Source organism: Halyomorpha halys, unplaced genomic scaffold, assembly GCF_000696795.3.
Source record: "Halyomorpha halys isolate HHAL.00 unplaced genomic scaffold, Hhal_1.1 Scaffold27.1, whole genome shotgun sequence".
Taxonomy (NCBI): domain Eukaryota; kingdom Metazoa; phylum Arthropoda; class Insecta; order Hemiptera; family Pentatomidae; genus Halyomorpha; species Halyomorpha halys.
Window position 1 is genome coordinate 1,434,240 of NW_027115109.1, and position 21,340 is coordinate 1,455,579.

At 30.1% G+C, this 21,340-nt stretch overlaps 1 protein-coding gene across 1 annotated transcript in view; it reads right to left on the reverse strand.

The window, feature by feature from the left end:
- Lim1 (LIM homeobox 1) overlaps positions 1-21,340 on the reverse strand; it is a 250,567-nt gene that overhangs the window by 2,406 nt on the left and 226,821 nt on the right. Inside the window, exon 6 of the mRNA XM_014424798.3 lies at positions 9,450-9,711. Within this exon, the coding sequence (XP_014280284.3) occupies positions 9,450-9,711 (262 nt within the window). The remainder of the gene's footprint in view (positions 1-9,449; positions 9,712-21,340) is intronic.

Consider the following 21,340-nt stretch of genomic DNA (forward strand, 5'->3'; position numbering starts at 1 on the left):
ACTTATTAGTATCGTTGAGTAAATTTTACTCGCATAGAAGTAAAATACATGATTACTGCATTAAATAGCATCAGATTTCAGTCATACTTAAAAATGGTTTCATAAACAAATATATTAACATCTGCAAAGAAATTTATATTCTATCTTAAAAAGTATTTTTTATTGGTATCTGATACATCAGAAACCTTAGTTCTTGAATGAACATTAAAAAAAAAAACTTAAAAAATCACAAATAATATGTTAAATTTATATAAAATTATTAATCGTTTTCTGATTTGTTAATTATTAATAATAATTTTTTTTCAGCCTTAAGTAAAATTTCATGTCCATAAATTCAAAATCTGGGAAATTCAAAGAGAAATACCTCTCCCTCCCTCATTCCAAATAATACCTAAATAGGAAATACAAATTATATTTTCATTATATGAATAAATTATTTATTTAATAATTCTATAAATATTACTTGTTAAGTTTTTATATATATTTTCTTTCTTTCATTGTTCAGTTAGCAGCAGATCCAGTTATCAATTGGTTCATAGGATAAATTCAGAACTATATACTATTCCGGATAAAGAGGATTCTATAATGTTAATGTTAATGTATTTTTTTAAAATTATGATGGATTGTTTGGTTAACGGAAAGGAATAGAAGAGGATTTAGGGGACTTAGATTTTAAAGATGATTAAATTCCCTACAAAACAATTGATACATAATTGGAATTGTATCATTATTAGCAAAATACAAGATATATAAGTTATACAAGTATAACCATGTTTTTAAAGATATCTGGCTTCATTGGAAGCAAGTTCATTCGTCTATTAATTTTAGAAATAAATTCAAAACTATAAATTGCGCGCAGTATACACTAGTCATGGTAACACTGTTTACACGGGATAAATCATGCTGTAGAATATATGAATTTTTTAAACTGTGATAAACCATATATTGATAAAAGAAAGGGATAGAAGAGAGTTGGAAATATAAGAGGAATTTAAGAGGGGAGCTTAAATTTTAAAGACGACTAAATTCCATACAAAAAAAAAACTATACATCATTAAAATTGTATTATTATTAGCAAAGATACGGGATACTGGAGTTTTAAAAGAGTAACAGTGTTTTTAAACTGGTTATTTTTGGAAGCCAGTTCACTTGTCTATTAATTTGAAAAATAAATACGTAACTATACAATGTGGGCTGTATACACTAGTTATGACCACACTATTCCGGTTAAACGGGTTCCATTGTATTATTCATAGTGTAGAATATATATATATAAACTGTGATCGAGAATAGGTTGATTACAGAAAGCGATAGAATTTGGTTGGAAATAGAAAGGGAATTGAAGAGGGGAAATAAGAGCCTAAATTTTAAAGGCGATTAAATTTTCAGAAAAAATAATTATACATCATTGAAATTGTATTATTAATAGTAATGATACGGGATACTGAAGTTTTAAAAGAGTAACCGGTTTTTTAAATGTATTTGTGCTGTTTCTTTTGGAAGCCAGTTCACTTGTCTATTAATTTGAAAAATAAATACATAACTATACATTGTGTGATGTATACACTAGTTATAGTCACACTATTCCGGTTAAACGGGTTCCATTGTATTATTCATAGTGTAGAATATATATATATAAACTGTGATCGAGAATAGGTTGATTACAGAAAGCGATAGAATTTGGTTGGAAATAGAAAGGGAATTGAAGAGGGGAAATAAGAGCCTAAATTTTAAAGGCGATTAAATTTTCAGAAAAAATAATTATACATCATTGAAATTGTATTATTAATAGTAATGATAAGGGATACTGAAGTTTTAAGAGAGTAACCATGTTTTTAAATGTATTTGTGCTGCTTACTTTGGAAGCCGGTTCATTTTTCTATTTTTTTTTTTTAATAAATGTAAAACTATACAATATGCGTTATCCGTAATAGTCATGTCCACCCTATTCTGGTTAAAAAGGGTTCCATTGGATTAATTATGGTGTAAAATATATATATATATTTTTTACTGTGATAAACCATAGATTGATAACAGAAAGGGATAGAAGAGGGTTGGAAATATAAGAGGAATTTAAGACGGGAGCTTAAATTTTAAAGGCGATTAAATTTTCAGAAAAAAAAAGTTATACATCATTAAAATTGTACTATTATTAGCAAAGATACGGGACTCTGAAGTTTTAAAAAAATACCAGTGTTTTTAGTCTGGTTATTTTTGGAAGCCAGTTCACTTGTCTATTAATTTGAAAAATAAATACATAAGTATACATTGTGTGATGTATACACTAGTTATGGTCACACTATTCCGGTTAAACGGGTTCCATTGTATTATTCATAGTGTAGAATATATATATATATAAACTGTGATCGAGAATAGGTTGATTACAGAAAGCGATAGAATTTGGTTGGAAATAGAAAGGGAATTGAAGAGGGGAAATAAGAGCCTAAATTTTAAAGGCGATTAAATTTTCAGAAAAAAAAAATTATACATCATTGAAATTGTATTATTAATAGTAATGATACGGGATACTGAAGTTTTAAAAGAGTAACCATGTTTTTAAATGTATTTGTGCTGCTTATTTTGGAAGCCGGTTCATTTTTCTATTTTTTTTTTTTAATAAATGTAAAACTATACAATATGCGTTATCCGTAATAGTCATGTCCACACTATTCCGGTTAAACAGGGTTCCATTGGATTAATTATAGTGTAAAATATATATATATATTTTACTGTGATGAACCATAGTTGATAACAGAAAGGAATAGAAGAGGGTTGGAAATATAAGAGGAATTTAAGAGGGGAGCTTAGATTTTAAAGACGACTAAATTCCACACAAAAAAAAATTATAAATCATTAAAATTGTATTATTAATAGTAATGATACGGGATACTGAAGTTTTAAAAGAGTTACCGTGTTTTTAAATGTATTTGTGCTGTTTATTTTGGAAGCCAGTTCACTTGTCTATTAATTTGAAAAATAAATACATAACTATACATTGTGTGATGTATACACTAGTTAAACGGGTTCCATTGTATTATTCATAGTGTAGTATATATATACATATATTTTTTTAAACTGTGATCGAGAATAGGTTGATTACAGAAAACTGTTGATTACATGTTTTTAAATGTATTTGTGCTGGTTATTTTGGAAGCCGGTTCATTTTTCTATTTTTTTTTTTTTTAATAAATGTAAAACTATACAATATGCGTTATCCGTAATAGTCATGTCCACACTATTCCGGTTAAATAGGGTTCCATTGGATTAATTATGGTGTAAAATATATATATATTTTACTGTGATGAACCATAGATTGATAACAGAAAGGGATAGAAGAGGGTTGGGAACAGAAAGGGAATTTAAGAGGAAAGAGAGATAGGAGCTGCCGTGAGCGGGCTTGGTCCTCCTTTAGTAGCAATTAAAGGGCGGGCGTGGGAAGAGGGAAGAGGTAGCAATAGAGGAAGAACCACGTACTCTCCTAATAACAGTCCACCAGCGGGCTCCTCTTTCCTCTAATCATCTCCTCTCTCTTCCATCTTATTAAAATAAGATTCTTTCAGATATTGGCTGCTCCGGGATATTGTCCGTCCCTCGGCACCCCTTTCTTGGCCAACCATGTCATTTCCAACATTCAAAGGTCTCGAATAAAGGAACCTCAAAACTCTATCTCTTTGCATGATTATGATTGAAACTTGCGTTTTGTATTTTCTTTTTTTTTTTTTTTTTTTCAATTTTTAATATAAATTTTCCCTTAGAGGAGAAGGGAGTCATAGTAAATTACAGGAAAAATAATAAAATTTGGACAATTACCACTGGAATGAACAAAATTCATAATAAGTTTTAAAAAACAATTATAAGTTGATAAAACTTTTTTTTTTGTTATATCTAGTATATAATAAATTAAACAAAAAAAAGCAGAAGCACTCTGAAATGAAAAAAGGATTATCAAGGGGATGGAGCTGATAATAATAATATCATATAAAACCGATATTTCCGTTCTAATATTCTGCAGCTGAACTCAAACCCTTTGTTTACGATGATAATCTTAAGTACAATAGATTTCATGATATTCTGTAAAAAAAAAATTCACATGTCGATTTCTCAATACTTAGAAAAAAGAGTGTTTTTTTGTGCGTTTTTTTAACAATTGTATTTCGCAAAATATTGAACGTAAAGAGCTATGTTAGAACTCAAAGTTTAACAAATTCGATCTACATAAAAAACAGTTTTAATAATTGTCGTTGTTGTTGATTGTTGCTTAAAGGCGTAAAACCCTCTGGTCATTAATGCCTATGGCATGATAAAAGTAAAAAAAAAAATTATTAAAATAAAAAACAATTAAAAAATAAATAAATAAAAAAAAAATCAAAATCAAAGAGGAGTTTTAATTTATAAAGAAGGCGATGTGCTTTTAAAAATTCAAACACTAATGTAATTTTAGCTTTCTCATCTGTGAGAGCTTCTGATAAATTTTGGGGCAGTCCTATCCTGTTTATTGTTGGCAAATAGTGAGTACATTCATCAAAAATATGTCTAATCGTAAGAATGAACTGACAATATTTGCACGTTGGAAGTGGCAGTTTTCTGATCAGGTGAGAGTGCGTGAGGAGAGTATGACCTATTCTCAAGCGGGTTAGAGCAACTTCCTCCCTACGTCTGTTGCGGTAGGATGTTGACCATGGTTTTACAGATCGTTTTATTTCTTTTAATTTACTCGGAGAGCTTTCATCCCACTTGGCCTGCCATTTTTCTAATATTTGTAATTTAAGGAGTGTACTGAGTTCTGATGGGATAAGAACAGCGGTGCTTCGGCCAGGGAGCGTGAGTGCCTCTCTGGCAGATCGTGCAAAATTTCGGAGCTCAGTCCTTATCTCACTTATCTTGCTTTCTTTATTGAGAACCAATTGAGGCTAGAGCTTCTGAAATACTCTCAGTATTCATATATACGTTTTAAGTTTTAATAAAAAAAATTTTTTTTTTTTTAAGAACTGTAATCACACTAATTTTATGGAATCTATTACTTATCTAAAACAAAAGTCATATTAAGTTATTTTTTTTTCTGTTCCATCTAGGATATAGTGAATGAAAAAAACGAAATCAGAGGCACAATGAAATGAAAAATGATTATCAGGGTCATGGAGCCGATAAGAGTATTGTCAATGCTGAAGGCCGATTACGTGTTTGATTCGATGAAACGAAGAGGTATTTTGATGAGCAATCTGATTCAATTTTTTATCAGTGAATCTCCGACATATTTATAACTCTTAGGCAGAAACGCAAGGTAGTGCCAATAACTCCAAAAGCGAAACCACAGGAATTTATGTTTTATATCGAAAGTGGCGTATTTGTTTTTTTATTCTCAAAAAATTCACATTTTTAATTTTTGCAGAAAAATCAATGGAGGGTAATTTCTATCCTGAATATTTTTATGTTTAGATTTTTCGTTATATACAAGATTTTTTTTTTTGCAAATTCTGGTAGTAAATGAAATTTCAATACAACGTTTTTGGATCGACGCTTTCTTAAGGCGAAATCGGCGAAAACCTCTAACAATTTTTTTTTTACGGTTTTTGAAATTTGCATGCCAACAATCCGGAATAAAAAGAGTAAATCGTCATAAACTAGAGTTCCTGTCGGACCCAATTGTGATGAAAATCCGCCATCATAATTGGGATGCCCTTATATTGAAATTATTAATATCCGGAAAAAATTAAGGATCGCTTTAAGAATTCATTGGTTATTTTTTTTCTTTTATTTACTTATATATAGAATATTTAATAAGGGAAAGTATTGCGATTGTGCAAAATTTATAATTTGAGTTACGACTGAAATGCATGTTTTGGGGAACCTTGAGTCCAAAAAATTTAGTCTTACAAAATGGTATGTGAACAGTTCAAAAACAAAAAGTCGTAAAAAATAAAAAAAATATAAAACTGAAATTACATATTTAAGGTGTGCATAAGCCTGAGATATAACATCAGCGTTTTCGATAAAATTAACCGACCGGAAGAGCAACTTTATAGAATCGATTTTTCAATTTTTTTCGATTTTCTCTAGAAGGACTCAAACGATTTTGATTTAACTGACCGTGTCAATATACTATTAAACGTTTCATAATATTAGATAGGAATTATTCTCGTCGAAACAGTCTTGACAGGGCTTAAATAACGAATTATTAAAATATCTTTCATTAAAGTACCTTTTATTTTGTTTATTAAAAAAAAAAATAAACTGTTCTTATTGTTAGCAATAGTAAACAATAGATAAATACAAATTATTAAAGAATTTTATGGATAAATAAAGGAGAAAAATAGGATAAATAGAAATATCCAATTCTAACGGGAAAAGACCGTCTTTTCCGATTGCATTACCACTTAATTATTTATTGTCAAACTGTTGTATACTTGGCAGAAAAAAAAAATTGTTATTCCCACCTCGAGAAATCATACAATACGAACTTTTATAGCAACAGAAAAATAAAAAAGTTTTGTTCATATTTTTTTGTATTTTTTGGTGTTTTTTTTTTAATTACAAAAATAGTGATAATTTCAACATGACCCTTCAATCTACAGAAAGTTTTTTGGGTGGTAAGTGAATGTTGTGATGCGCTCACCGCACCGTATTTTTTTAATGAAACTATCAAGCTCATTCCTACATGCTCTAGTTGGAATTGATAAGTGTTTTCAATTCAGTAAATAACAACGACAACAACAACAACATAGAAATTGTTGGACTCGAAAGCAGTGGTACCTTCCGTTAAGTGACCCGTCGACAGAGTGGCTTGGATCCTCGCCAGTTAAATACTATCATTAGAGGCAGTAGTCAAAGGTTATTACATGGATAATTATCCTTACGGTAGATCGGTGGGGTCTTCGCTCGGTTATTGTAAAAACAAAACAAAACAACAAACTGGTTTCTCCAAATATAAAAATTGTGATGCGTACGTCGTATTATCGCTTACCTCAGAGCTCGCAAAATAATACTCTTGTTTTATAATTCCATTAATTATGAGTTGTCAAACTATAAGCCATATTATATTTGGAGGCTAAATTTAATAGAGTATTAACGGTTTAAGGAAAAAAACTTATGGAATTTATGCCACTTTTTGTTGTTGAAATCGATTATTAGTTTTAAAAAATCTTCATTATTTATACTCTGATAAAGGGTATACATTTTGTTACTATAGTAAATCCTCTTAATGATTCTTAACTCTTTTTATGTTCGTATGTCAGACAACAAACCACCCATTAATTAGTTAATCTTACAACTGTCAACAGGATGTTATTTTCGCTGACTATTGAGTTCGATAAGGGGTCGTGGATTATTCACAAAAATATTTTTGTTAATTTTTTTTTTTTTTATAAAGCTCCATACATTGTTCAAAATAAGACTGATACTATTTTTATTATTCGCTTATTCCGATCTGCTAGAAACACAACATGATGATGCTTTGATTTGAGGCCTGTGTAACATAACTGTGTAACTAACTGGAGATGGTCAAGGAGTACGGTCAGCAAATAAACAAAAAAATTATTTATTACTGCCGACGTAATATATATTATTATATTTCATCTTTCATTATTATTAGCCTGCTGCTATCTATGGTTATTAATCAACTATTTTATTTTAAATTCATTGTTATGTATGTTTCGAAATTTGTTAGTTTATTATTTCTTTTAAATTTTTTTTTGTTTCTCTGAATGATGGTTGTTATTTATTTTTATTTTATAGCCCTGATCTGAAGATCTGAAATTCAGGTGGAGACGTCGGTACGGATAAATAATTATTTATTTGTGTTTATTTGCTTACCACATCCCCCCACCATATTCTCCGCTTATTAATCTACAGTCAAGTATCTATACCTCATTACAACATAACTTCATAATTCTTGTAAATTTTAGATATTTTCTAATCAATAACAAGGTGATGAGGCTCGTCCCATTTTTGTACTGAACTCATACTAATCCTAAAATTAAAATTTAATCATCGCCTAAATTAAAGGTATTTATTTAAGGTGCCAGTTTTTTAAGTTAAAAAAAATCCTTATTTTGGCAATTGTAAGTCCTCATAGAGCCAGGACGTTTTGTTTCTTTTGCGATTTGTCTTAACATTTAGATTTAAATCACAACAGTTCTAGAACCAACTTAAATGATTTTTTGATACCTACACTTAAAATTTTAAAAAGAGGCAGTCTGATTAATTACTTTCTATATATCTTATCTTGTTATGTTTAAAATATGTACTAGTCGAATAAATAACAATAATGAATTGAGTCTTACTTAAGTTTTTAAATTGTTTAGTTTTGAATGTACTAATTGAACTATGAATCAGATGTTTTTTTTATTGATTTGCTTTGTGATAAGAATAATAATTATAGGATAAGTTAATTTTTAAATAAGTTACTGAGTATAGTTTTGAGGCAGATAACGGAGTGGACTATATAAAATTGTTAATTTTTATAATAAATAAATATATATATATATATATTTTAATATTTTATGAAAGTATAAAATAATCGATTTTGGTAGAAAAATTACCACAGAAAAAAAAAAATCAGCTGATATATTTACACGTTATATTATCTATTATTCAACAGTCCGATATTTACCATACAAATAGATAGATATCAAGAAAAAAGAAAAATTGACAACAAAATATTTGATAATTTGGCCCAGTCCCTCAAATAGAGAATCATAAAAACATGCAAATATAATCGGAAAGTTCGTAAAAGATATTTACATTAAAATATCTTAAAATATTTTATTAAAAATCCAATACTGTTTTTTTTTAAACGTTGGGAGTAAATACCGAAAAAATCTATACAATAGTCTTTTCTTTGAGCTTTGTCAATGCTTTTGTTTTTGTTATTTTTGAGAAAAAAAATTTTTTTCCTAAGAGGTAAGTTTAAAGTCTACGAACCAACTTAGAATTGTTTGTACTTAATGAAGAATTATGATCCTTTCGTGTCTAGGACTGGAAAATAACAAAATACAAAATAAGTTATTTTGTACTTTTTTTTTTCATCTCTACCTAGTTTTGAAGTACTAAATTTTCTTTTTTGATGCATTGGGTACACATACAATTTCAGAGTACGCTTATAACTATTTATTTTCCAGCTATAACTACGAGAAAAAGAGGGGAATTCATAGATCGTAAAGAACAACACATATCAAATTGATTCACTTGTACATGGTCAACAAAAACTTTTCAAGATGGAATTAAACTGTTTTTAAGGATCTTCTCCCCCGCCCCTAACACTCTCTTCGGAAGTTATAGACGCATTGATTAAGTGGAGAGATCATTCTAATCCATTACTAAGCCTAGAAATACCTCTGAAAGCATTTCTGGATTAAATATTTCTCCGCCTTGTTTTATATTATAATCTTTATAAACGCATTATATTTTTTTAAGAACCCGGTTTTTTGAAATAAATGAGGATTTTTACTCACCAGAGGGGTTGAAAGGTAAGCCCTGTGGTGGTGGGCCGTGGTGGAAGAATTCGTGGTGGAATCCCTGGGGTGGGTAGCCGAATTCGAACTTTGCCTCTGAACCGAAGTAAGGAAAACCTCCAGGTGGTTCTTCGAGTCCTCCAGGGCTAAGGTTCATCGGGAAGCCCCTCATCTTCCGAGATCCACCGAAGAATGGACCCCTACCCATCGACGTGAGCTGCTTCAGCCTTCGTTCCTTGCTCCTTTTGTTCTGGAACCAGACCTGTAGAACAGAAATTGAAAATAAAGTAAAATTGGATGTTCAAAATTACACATTTATTAAAAATTAATAAAAGTAATAAAAAACAAAACATTGGCAAGTTTTCCAAAATCTACTTTTCATGGTATAATTTTCTATAGAACATTTGTTGAGAAAATAAGAAAATTATAATCATACGCAAATTAAAAAAAAAACAACATTAAATTACGATGCCAATTAACATTATAAACCATAAGAGTGAATTTTATAAATTTATTTCCATTGTGGGGGGAGCAGATTAGACAGTTGTGGCCCACAGACACTCACTGATTACTTATTTACAGGAATCGATCTTACTCAAAACCGGGTTAGGCAGTGAGTGGCCCAACACAACCAACTATTAAAATCATTCTGTCTTAACTTTAAAAATATTTTATCATATAAATAAATAACTTAAAAACTTGATATTACCTATAAACTAAATTTTTATTAGTTTAATTACTTATGGCATAGTAAATAAAATCATATTAAAAAAAATCTGGTAAAATGATTGTGGCATCTCACGACTTTAATTTAGAATTTTTTTTAGTTCAAATTAATCTTTTCACAACTGGCTGTTGTCATAACAACCATGAAAACATGAAAACTGTTATCTATATATATAAAAGGGAATGGTCGAATCTTTGTCGACAATAAACTTTTGAATTACTGGACCGATTTGCGTGCAGTTTTTTTTTTAAATGTTCCGTTTCGCCATTGGGCTAGATCGGTTACATAGGGAACATTAAGGTCTTTATGTATGATTTTATTTGTGACAAAGTAAGGAGCATTGAGGATTTTACGAAGGATTTTGGATTGTAAGGATTGAATATGAATTGAATCGAGATGAATTCGAAGGTTTAGTGGAGCCCAAGTTCATCCATATGTCCAGATTGGGCTTATTACAGTCATGTAGATCAGTCTGTTTCTGATATTAAAATTGAATCAATACTTCATATTGAAGAGATAAGTTAAACCTCTTGCGCTAAGAATTAATTTACAAGTTAACACTGGTTTAATGTTTTTATTATTCGGAATTTCCATTCATTTCGATAAGGACTACGAACGCGTGCGGTTATTGCGTAGTCAGATTCGATTACTACAGAGGCTCAAACAATGTAAACAGCGTTGTAACCTATCGAAAACAATAGAGAAGGAAAGAAAACATAGCCCAGATGTTGCAAGTTTATCGAGTGCCGTCTGTAAACAAGGGCCAACCATTGCCCGAGGCCTCCCATCCACGCTTCGCCCTATTGAGCACGATACATTATTGAGTCGCTCGTTTGAAAAAATCAAACGCCCCCAGCCACAAAGACTTGGTTTGCAGACTGGATGGGACCCCTGTTGACGTAGTCGGTAATGCATTAGTAATGTTTTATGTTATTGTAACTATTTCCAAAATTGTCAATGAAACATTTAAATTAAAAACATACACGTTGTAGAGGATCACTTATATTGAATAAAACAACGTTAAATGAGTGTATTTTAGTGAATATCATGGAAACTGCAAATTCTACAAATACAATAATTATAAACTACTTAATGTTTATATTAGTAATTATAAACAACTTAACTAATTCTAATTTAAGTGTTAATAGTCATCTGTAAGTCTCATAGCTCCTGAGATATTGTTTTTTAAAAACCAAAGTTGGTTTTAAAACTAAGACTTATCGACATTTGAGAATTTTATATTGGCAATTGACGTATCGACGTTTAAGAATTTTATATGGAAATTTATCATTATTTTTTTTAACAGTATTGTTTAAATAAACAAAACTTTCGTCCTTTTTCTTCATAAACGATTTCGACAATCAGAGATATGAATATTTTTGAAAATTATAACCATTTGGTTACGATAGTATTTATATTATATATACGAAAGGCGAAAGAGAATGACAATCAAGAATAAAGAAGAAATAGCTAACTACTTCACTCAAAATGGTCTTGGGTTCAGTGTAACGCAAACTTTAAACATTTTATCAAAATAATTTGACGTTGAATATTTGTAATTTTCAATTTCTCCACCTGAGTATTCAATGTCTTTGTCATCCATGTTATCTTTTTTGAGTTATTAATAGGATGAATATTTTGTTTCTGTATATACAAATAAAGCTGCTGATTTATACATATAGTAAAATTATACATTCCCCTTAATTAAGGTAGATTGGATAAACATACCTGCACATGATTAGATTGTCATTAGTATATTATAACCGTTCTAAAACAAACAAAAAATCCTCATACCCCTGTTTCTGACCTGGATGATGACCGCTATATTTTCCGAAATATTCGGACAAAATTAATTAATTAAAATGTATATCAGTTCTATACACCTCGGCGCAATTCCGACACACGATGTAAATGTATTAATAGTTGATACATCTCTTTTTAAACACTACGAAGTTCTAATATTTTTATATGTAACATGTTACATGTTTGTATTTATATTTTTTAAAAAAAATATCAAAAGTGCGATAGTACGAAATAGGTATTATTGATTTACATATATATTGATACATAGTTAATCTTTGTACATATAATAGATTATGATCAGAGTTGATTTTTACTGTTTTAGCGTGTCTACGTTTCGGCCAATTCTACAGATTATCTTCAAGAGGAAGGAAGATGTGCGAGTTGAAAGATTTTATCTTACAATTTTCTTTTTTGTCTTAAGAACACATTGTTACAATCGATTATTGATAGAGTTAATCATTGATATATGAAAATGTATTAAAATTGACTTAACTTGACTGAAATGTATATTAAAATAATTTTTTCAATCACTAGATAAATCAATTCTAAAAGTAATTTTATAGAAAAAACACGAAAGTTCACTTTTTTCCTCGATGTCTGAAAAAATTTGATTAACCAAAAGTGGCATATAATTTTAGAAACTCCGAATTTATTCCGATCACAATTATATTTGATATGGAATCGTCATTTTTATAGTGGCTTTCGTAGAAGCAGGTGGAACCAGATCAGAAGTAATGTGTCGTCCACTAAAGAAGATAATACGCATTGCTAATCTCCCAGACAATGGAGCATTCCGAGCGATAGCTTCGATTAATAAGCGGGACAGTGCGGGAGAAAATGAGCGGAAAGCAGCTGGTCACAATGGGTCGTGAACAGTGTCTTCGTCAAATTGATTATTCTCAGGAATTTGGTCATCCGGATGAGGGGTCTTCAGACAGAAACATATACCATCAGTCTTCCGATTCGGCACGGAAACAGCCATGGCGAGAATTCGTCAACCGAAAGTAGAGGATTAACTCTCCCCTCTTCGAATCAAAGGTGAGCTACGGTCAAATGACGGACTTGCATATTAAAATGCAAACTTTAAAAAGAGGCTTTAGAGCACTGGCACAGCCTCCACTGGCTCATTACCAGTGACGCGGTAAGAGGGATGCGCTGGGATCTCAAAGAGCCCTGCTCTACCCCTCATACGTGGGTGAGAGTGGGCTCAGGCATCCTCAGGTCGATAGTGTAAATAGTCTAAATAAAAGTGTAAATACGACTAGTGAATATTTTTTATTTTATTTTTTTTCATGTACATAGTTTGATTATGTTCATTTTTTTTATTCTTCTATTTGTATATTTTTTGAGAATGATTTTATTTATTTATTTTTTTTTGTACGTGCATTTCTGGCTCCAATCATATTCATTTTGGTGGATCACTACAAGATTAGCCTTCATAAAATAAAAAAAGGTATCAGAAAAAAATGTATTAAATTTAAGAAAATACTCGTTCAATTTCGCTTACGTATGTTATAGTTTTTGTAAAATAGACTATTTCAGTTATTTATTTATTTTATTGTGTAACATAATTTTCAGTCGCGTATTTACTGACTAATATTAATACAGATCATAAAATAAATTCACACTATATTTACGTACATATAAATTATGTAATAACAAAATAAGAAACAGAAAGGAATAAAAAAAAAAAAAATTAAACCTAGAGTAAAATAACATCTTAAACATTTTTCAGTTATTAATCGTTTAAAAAGAAGCATGATTTAAAGAATTTAGGACTTAATTTAAGTATTGTGATCATGTGAAATTTTGAATTTTAGTTTAGAAAGGAAATACACGTTTTGAGGACCTTTGAACTCAAATAACCACGTCTCATAAAATGGTCTGTGTGTATGTCAACAGTCAAGCCTCAAAAAACGAAAAGTTACGTGAAACTAAAATATCCTAATATTTTAAAAAAATCATTCTCTAAAATATTTAAGTACTTTTATTTTTATTTATTTGGAATAAATAATGTGTTCTCATCCTTAGCAATAATAAAGAATAGATAAGTATGAAAATATTAAAGAATTTGATAATTAACTAAAAGAAAAAAAAGTATAGAAATAGAGAAAGCAGTTTAGAGCCAGAAAAATCAGACAGCCGAACGTCCCCGATCTCTACCGATTCCAATCATACGTACACTACTTTGTTATATTTTTGTTAAACTGTTTTTTTCTAGGAACAAAGCTGTATTTATTTTTTTTTAATTTTCACCTCAAGAAACCCTTATCTGTTATTCTCCATTAAATAACATGTCTCATTTTTTAAAATTCAAATTCTATCTGTGATTAAAAAGAATATATTAATTATAATTATTAATCTCTTTATTGGTCATCATTTCCGAAATAGTAACACTTTTTTTACTTGATATCTGGGATTCTTAGATCCAGCAGTTTTAATTTGTTGTCTCAAGTCTCTATTTGTTTTTGTTTATTGCCAGAATATTTTTAATTTTCAGTCATCTCAATACAATTGTAATTTGTAATCAATTAATTTTTTTTTTAAATATTGTTTCAAAATAGAAACAAATGTAAACATAATTTGGGTCTATTTTGATCTAAATTCATATTAATTAAAAATTTCCGTTTCAATTTATTTGATTTTTATTTTATTCATAATAAAAATGTACATTATTTTTGAAAAAAATACATTTTTTTCTTTGTTAATAAAAGTCCTTTTTGCACCAGCTATTGATTCCAGAGGGTACTCAGAAAGTTTGCTTCACTTTTTAATAAAAAGGAATTAAACACACAGATATCAACTTTTTTTTATTTGTACTATACCAGCTCCCTAGCTGATGCATGATTTCAAAATTTACCAACTTCTGTGGGTTAAAAATGCAGGATACAAAAAAAAAAAAAAAACACAAGTCCAAAATCTTGTTCAGAGTATCGCACATCGATTTCACACTAAATTGTTGTTTTATATTTGAGTTTTAACCATATAGCGATACTAAGCCTGTATAGAAACCATATAGCGACACTATGCCTGCATAGAAAAAAAGAGGTGCGGACTCATAGGCAATTATCATATAAAGGTGAGAAAACTTGAGGTGCGGTTCTGTCCTCTATTTATAGAGAGCGGAACTCTATCTGCGGCGGCTGGTGTCGCGGTTTTACCCATTTGACTTGTAGATGAGGCGGCGGTGTGGTGGGGGAAGGCTGGGCCAATGGGAAGCCGGGGGGCATGTGCGCATGCTCACCGATGGTGGCCCATGTCAACCCCCGCCCTCGATTTCTTAAAACCCTTTCTGTTCCTTTCGAAATTTCGCGAAATTATACCACAATGAAGTGCTACTCACTTCGAAAATCGACATTGCATACAGTAAACGTTTAATTTCGATATACGTTTTTTTTTTACGGAGCATATCGTAAATGTTAAATTATTAGACCTCACCAGTTTCGTCAAGCAAGGGTTAATTTTTCTTATTTTATTTATTTCTTTATTCGTCCTGGGCGCCATATAAATAGCAACTATTTATATAAGTAAATATTCTGCATTTATAAGTAATTATATATAAGAGGAAAACAATTCAGCCTCGATACGGATAAAAATAACCAATAAAACACTTAAAAAAACAAAACAATAATAGAAACAATAAAAAATAATAATACCTAAATATATTCTATATATATAGGAATTGAACATGTGTACGAGTACAACAAAATACTGTAAATAATAATAATAAAATTGACATGCTTGTTCTATACTATACATAAATATATACAACGTGATGTAAATTACTACGTATTACATACCCAATCATATCATATAATTTACAAGTTAGAAAATGAATAGAACAAGAAATATAAAAGAAAATATAGGAATTTATTTATTTTAACTGATGCAAGAGCATTTTTTTAAGTGATTATACTGAGGATTAACTTTTAGATTGAGCTGTTTAATTTTGCATGCTAAGTAACTGAAGAAAAATTAAAGAATGTTAATAATTCGCTGATCTGGACTCTTCTTGTTTTATTTATTTTTTTTTTAATTTGTAAACTATTTTCAAAATTCGAATGAGGGTAGAAATCCATCAGTTCAATCTATAGTTTTTAAGCAAGTTTAATAGTTTTGTATATATTTACTTCCTAGAGAACTTCATATGACTGCTAACATTTAAGGAAATAAAAACACCTATCGTTTCGTAGGTATGAAAAAGAATAAATTAACTGACGTTCATTTTCACTCATGAACAGAATTTCGTAGTTAACACCCGTTAACTGTAACAGACGAAATATATACGATAGAAATGGATATATAAATTAGGAGATTGTTAACGAATCAATAACAGGAGGTAACAATACTAAATCGAAACATTAACGTTGAAGTGATAGATGGGAGGATTTCGTTGTTTGTTTTTAGGATTTTGTTATTGAAGAGGTTTAATAGAGGTAAACATAATGGCAAGAATGATTAGGAATGGTTCAAAATATTCCTAATAATACTATATTCCTAAATAAACTATATTGAAATCTACTACAATTTTTCTTTGTTATGAAGCCACTTTCAATAGTTGCATTTAGTAAAGTGCTTGCAATGAGGAAATTCGACCACCAACTAGGACTTCAGTTGGTATTATAAGTAAAACGTGGTTGAATGGTTTGAGATTTTCAGTAAGCAGATGAACCAAGGTTATTTTTACGATCTAATAAACTTTAAAATTCATAACAAACTTGCACTCAACAATTTATGAATTTAAACATAGATACATTTCTCATTTCAGATCGCATTAATAATACTCGTTTCGTTTCCAGATACACCTTTTGTCCAATTATTCATAATTAATATAATTTTGAAATAAAAAAAATTACTTGTGTTTTGCGAAAATGGGTTTTCGTATGGTTTATAAGCTAAAATCTTATAACATGATTACATCCTGTTTATATACTAAATAATTTCTAAATAATATTTGTAAAAACACTATTAGATAAATAAATATAATGAACTGTCATTATATCACGTTACTAAACTGAATAGCGGGTGTATCGTACGAACTAACTTATGCATGAGCTCAGTCCTGAAGGTTTCTTTTTTAAATGTTTTAAACACATGTAACAAATATAAAAACCACAAAAATTATTCAGTTTAGTTAAAACATGCCAAAATCTGAATAAAATATAACTTATGAGTTTTTGATAAAGGTATTTTTTTAAAAATAAAAGTATTGATGTTTTAGAATTAATGTTAGAGAATTAGAAGTAGTTTATAAAATAAATTTCTCTTTAAAAAATAATTAACAACATTTGCATTGTCAGATATTAGAGTTTTTCTAAGGAGAATATTTCAAAATAATCGAATATCGACATCAAATATAAGGTTTTAAAGGTGTTATTATTATTTACATAATTTGAAGATGATAAATATTTTAAAACTGCTGATAATATTAATTAATTCAAGATGTAATACGAATTAAATTTCCACATTTTAAATGATGATATAAAACGGATAATACAAAAGGTCTGTTATAAAATCCGATTCTGACTGCGTAGTACGGGGTTTTGCCTCCCAAAACCTGTACTGCGCATTCTTCGCATGCTACAGTTCCAGACGGTCAGAAGCTGTTCGGAACACACCTAAAATAAATATGATGAAGAAATAAATCGAAGGTTCGATGCCGATACCACTAAACGCTCTCTACATACATCCTTCCAGTGATACCCCTCCAAACCCAATTCTACTAAATTAGTTTTAAAGCAATCCTCCCATCTACGTTTCGGTCTAATCCTGGGCCGTTTACCCGTCGGTTCATCATTGATTAAACAGTTTAGGGATCCGCTCGTTACTAAGCCCTACAACCTTACACGTCCATCTTTTACGCCGCAATGCAATAACTTGAATTGTATTTACCGTGTGTAGGTCCCCTAATTCAGTATTGTATAGTCTTCTAAATTCTCCCGTTAATTCATCCTTTATCGGTCCGAATATTTTGCGTAATACTTTATTTTCGAAAACCTTAAGGCGCTGTTCATCCCTTTGTGTAAGAGGCCGCGTCTCGCATCCATAAAGAACAGTGGGAAGAATAATAATTCTGTAAATTCGAATTTTTAATTTTTTGTATATAAAGGCATGAGCTGAGGAACTGATGTTTAACATTTATTGTACACTGATATAATTGCGTTTAATAAAATCATTACATCCGTATGAAAAAATATGAAAAATCGATTCTACAAAGTAGTACTTTATACTGAAAACGTCAGAAAATGTATGTTCCGTCGAAAACTCGAATTCTAAAATTTGCACGATCTAAATAAGCCCCCTTACTATATAGTCCACATATAGGCAAGTGATGAACCTCCTTGCACAATCGTTGGTCTAATAATAGTTAAGAATTAGTTAAGAATAATAATAGCGCCCTTGACCCCATCAAGGGTTGTAGTGGTATTTATTTTTTAAATATTGGTTAGTAATTTTTGTCCATTATCACTGTTACTTGTTTACAATGCGCTATGCTGAAACATATTTAAAGCCCGTAGAAATGATGCAGGTGGACTATCGAAGGATGATCCTTGTAGCTCTAGGCAAGGAACTGAAGCAGATTGCGAAAGGGCTTATGGAACAAAGATGATATCGGACAAAAGGGCTTATAAGGACGGGAAAGTACCTTTACGAGATCGTTATTGATGCCGTTGCTTAGCCGCAATAGTTGCAGGGTAGAGGACTGTACCCAGATGCGGCATTAGACCCTGCCTGTTGAACCTAAAGTGGATTATTGGGATCCGTAGCGATTGTGGGGTCAGCATCTGGGACCAGATGCCTTTAGCCGATAAATGGCCTTTAATATGCCCTCCCGACTTTGCCAAATGCTCCTCCGCTCCCTCCCTCTTCAAATGGCCAATTTGAATTTTTTTGTTCTATGTTTAATTTACACATGGATATTATCCATCCGCGTAGATGAAGATGTTATTTATCGATATCTAGCAGGGTCCCGGAAGTATTAACTGAGGGGCTTATATCCACTAATCAGATAGAGAAAGTAACTATCAAAAATTGTTGTCTTGAAGGAAATTTTGACTCCAATTAAAGACCGCATTCAAATTTATGTAATCCAGAATTTGCTATTAAAAATAAAAAAGATTTTTTTATGTCTTCATGTCTTCATCGTTTCCCCCACTTCATAATAAAACTTGCATTTTAATATATTGGCGTTAGTGGAAAATTCAACAGACTGTTGAAAGCGCTTTTTGATGACAGATCAAAATGGGAGTGGCTTTATCAGAAGAAATAAAAGTAACATCTGGCTTGTCACAAGGAGAATGTCTCAGTCCAGCGCTCTTCTTATTATTTATTTCAGATATTATAGCTTATTTCCTTGACTACTGGGCTAAGACAAAAACTTTATTGCCAAAGACAAAAACCATGAAGTAACAATGTTGTTCATTGCGATGAAATTATCCTTCTTGACACTCCCTGTGCACATAAGAAATTGAGGATTCTCGAACAATACTGAAAGATCAACGGCTTAACATTAAACTCAGCAAAATAAAAGCACTTGTATTCTACAAGTCTCCCAAAACTAAGACACTAATAATTAGAAATAATATTTTATATCCAATAATCCAATGTGAAAACTGAGATGTTCATATTTATAATTTAATTTATTTACACATTTCTAACTACACCATAATTTATATTCCATCTTAAAGATTTCACTCTGTTGATAGTATGAATATATATTTTTTATTTGTCATTGATTAATATCTGATATAAAAAAAATAAATAAAAATTTATAGAAGTTACTTCCATTGAACTAGTTTATTGATTGAAAGTATATAAATAGAAAGAAAACCATAACATAAATTGTGCTGTACGATTTAAAAAGCGATTTAAAGCAAGCTTAATTGGTAAAAGAATAAATGTTATGAATCACAATACGTAATTAAATTATAATGAATGCCAAATAAAGTATTTGGCATTAATTAAAAATAGAGTAGTTTTAATTAATTCCTGACTGTCGTTATGCTATTTCATAAATTTGGTTTATTAAATTGAAGTTAATTAAAAAAAAATTATCCGGAATGTTTGACTTATTAAACCCAATTTGAACTCATGGAAATTAATGAGAATTTATTATTTTGGGTTAGCTGTTTTTCATTTCACCGTACTAAGGACAGAAAATTTTTTAATATAGATATAAAATTACGTAAATGAACTAAATAGTGCAATAAGTAATAAATAAGATAAAAGATTAAATTCATGAATTTAAACGTTATTAATTAAATTAAAAATTAAACTAAAGTTTACTCGATCAATTTTTCCACCTTGAACCGAAAAGATAAGTAAATAAAATCATAAATCTGAATGAAATTCACCTTTCTTTGTGTAGATGTGGAATGAACGTCTGAAGATTTGCTTTTTAATATTTGATTAAAACATTTTATACTCTGTTTAAAAGACCGACAACTGCTATACATGTCCAAACACAAATGTTCGACACTTGGCAAAGTTCTTAGTGCGATATTCGGAAGGTGTTCTTAGGATCGTGTGAGTCAGGTTTAGTTGCTCTGAGCACGATTATCACAATAAAGAAGTTATGATATAACTCTCAAAGAACTTTACTTTTAATGTGACAAAAGAAAAATCCAAATGGGAGTCTCTAAAGGTGAGAGCAATATTAAGTAGTAGTTGGTGGTTAGTTGGCAAGGAGTTGCAGAGAAGAAAATTTATTTCATTTGCATATCGACCTGAATCAAATCATGAATGTTTCAAAACAGTGTGATTAAATAGATCATGTAATGATAACAAAGATATATGACTAAATGAAGAGTGAATTATAATACATACAATTCTCAGAGGTCAAAGTTATCTACTACTGAATTAAGAAAGAAACAATCTTAACCTATGATGGTTAGACGTAGTTCTTTCAGTGCAAAGGAAGAGACACATAAGCATCGGATGCTAGAAAGAAAAACAGAACAGAAATAAAGGAGGTGATAAAATTAAAGAAGGGTATATAAAAATAAAAGCCTTTTAAAACGAGTTCCTGGGACTGAAGCAAAACAACGATAAGTCTGGTTTGATTAATTTCGTATTAGAATTATAGATATAAAATGAGGCAATTTCCGGAAAAATTAAAAAACATGGCTACGTAAGGGATTGTTTTTTTCAAAAAAAGTAACAAAACATATATCAAATCTATAAGATGCAGTCGTATGTTCCATCGTGTATAAGTTAACTTATATGCATAATTGGTTAGACTATGAACAGTATGTTTTATTTTTGAAAAATACTACAAACTATCATACAGAAGGGCATGAAGTTTTCAAATTATCAATATTACATCGATCATCAAGTATCTCGATTTTTCTTTTTGAGTAAT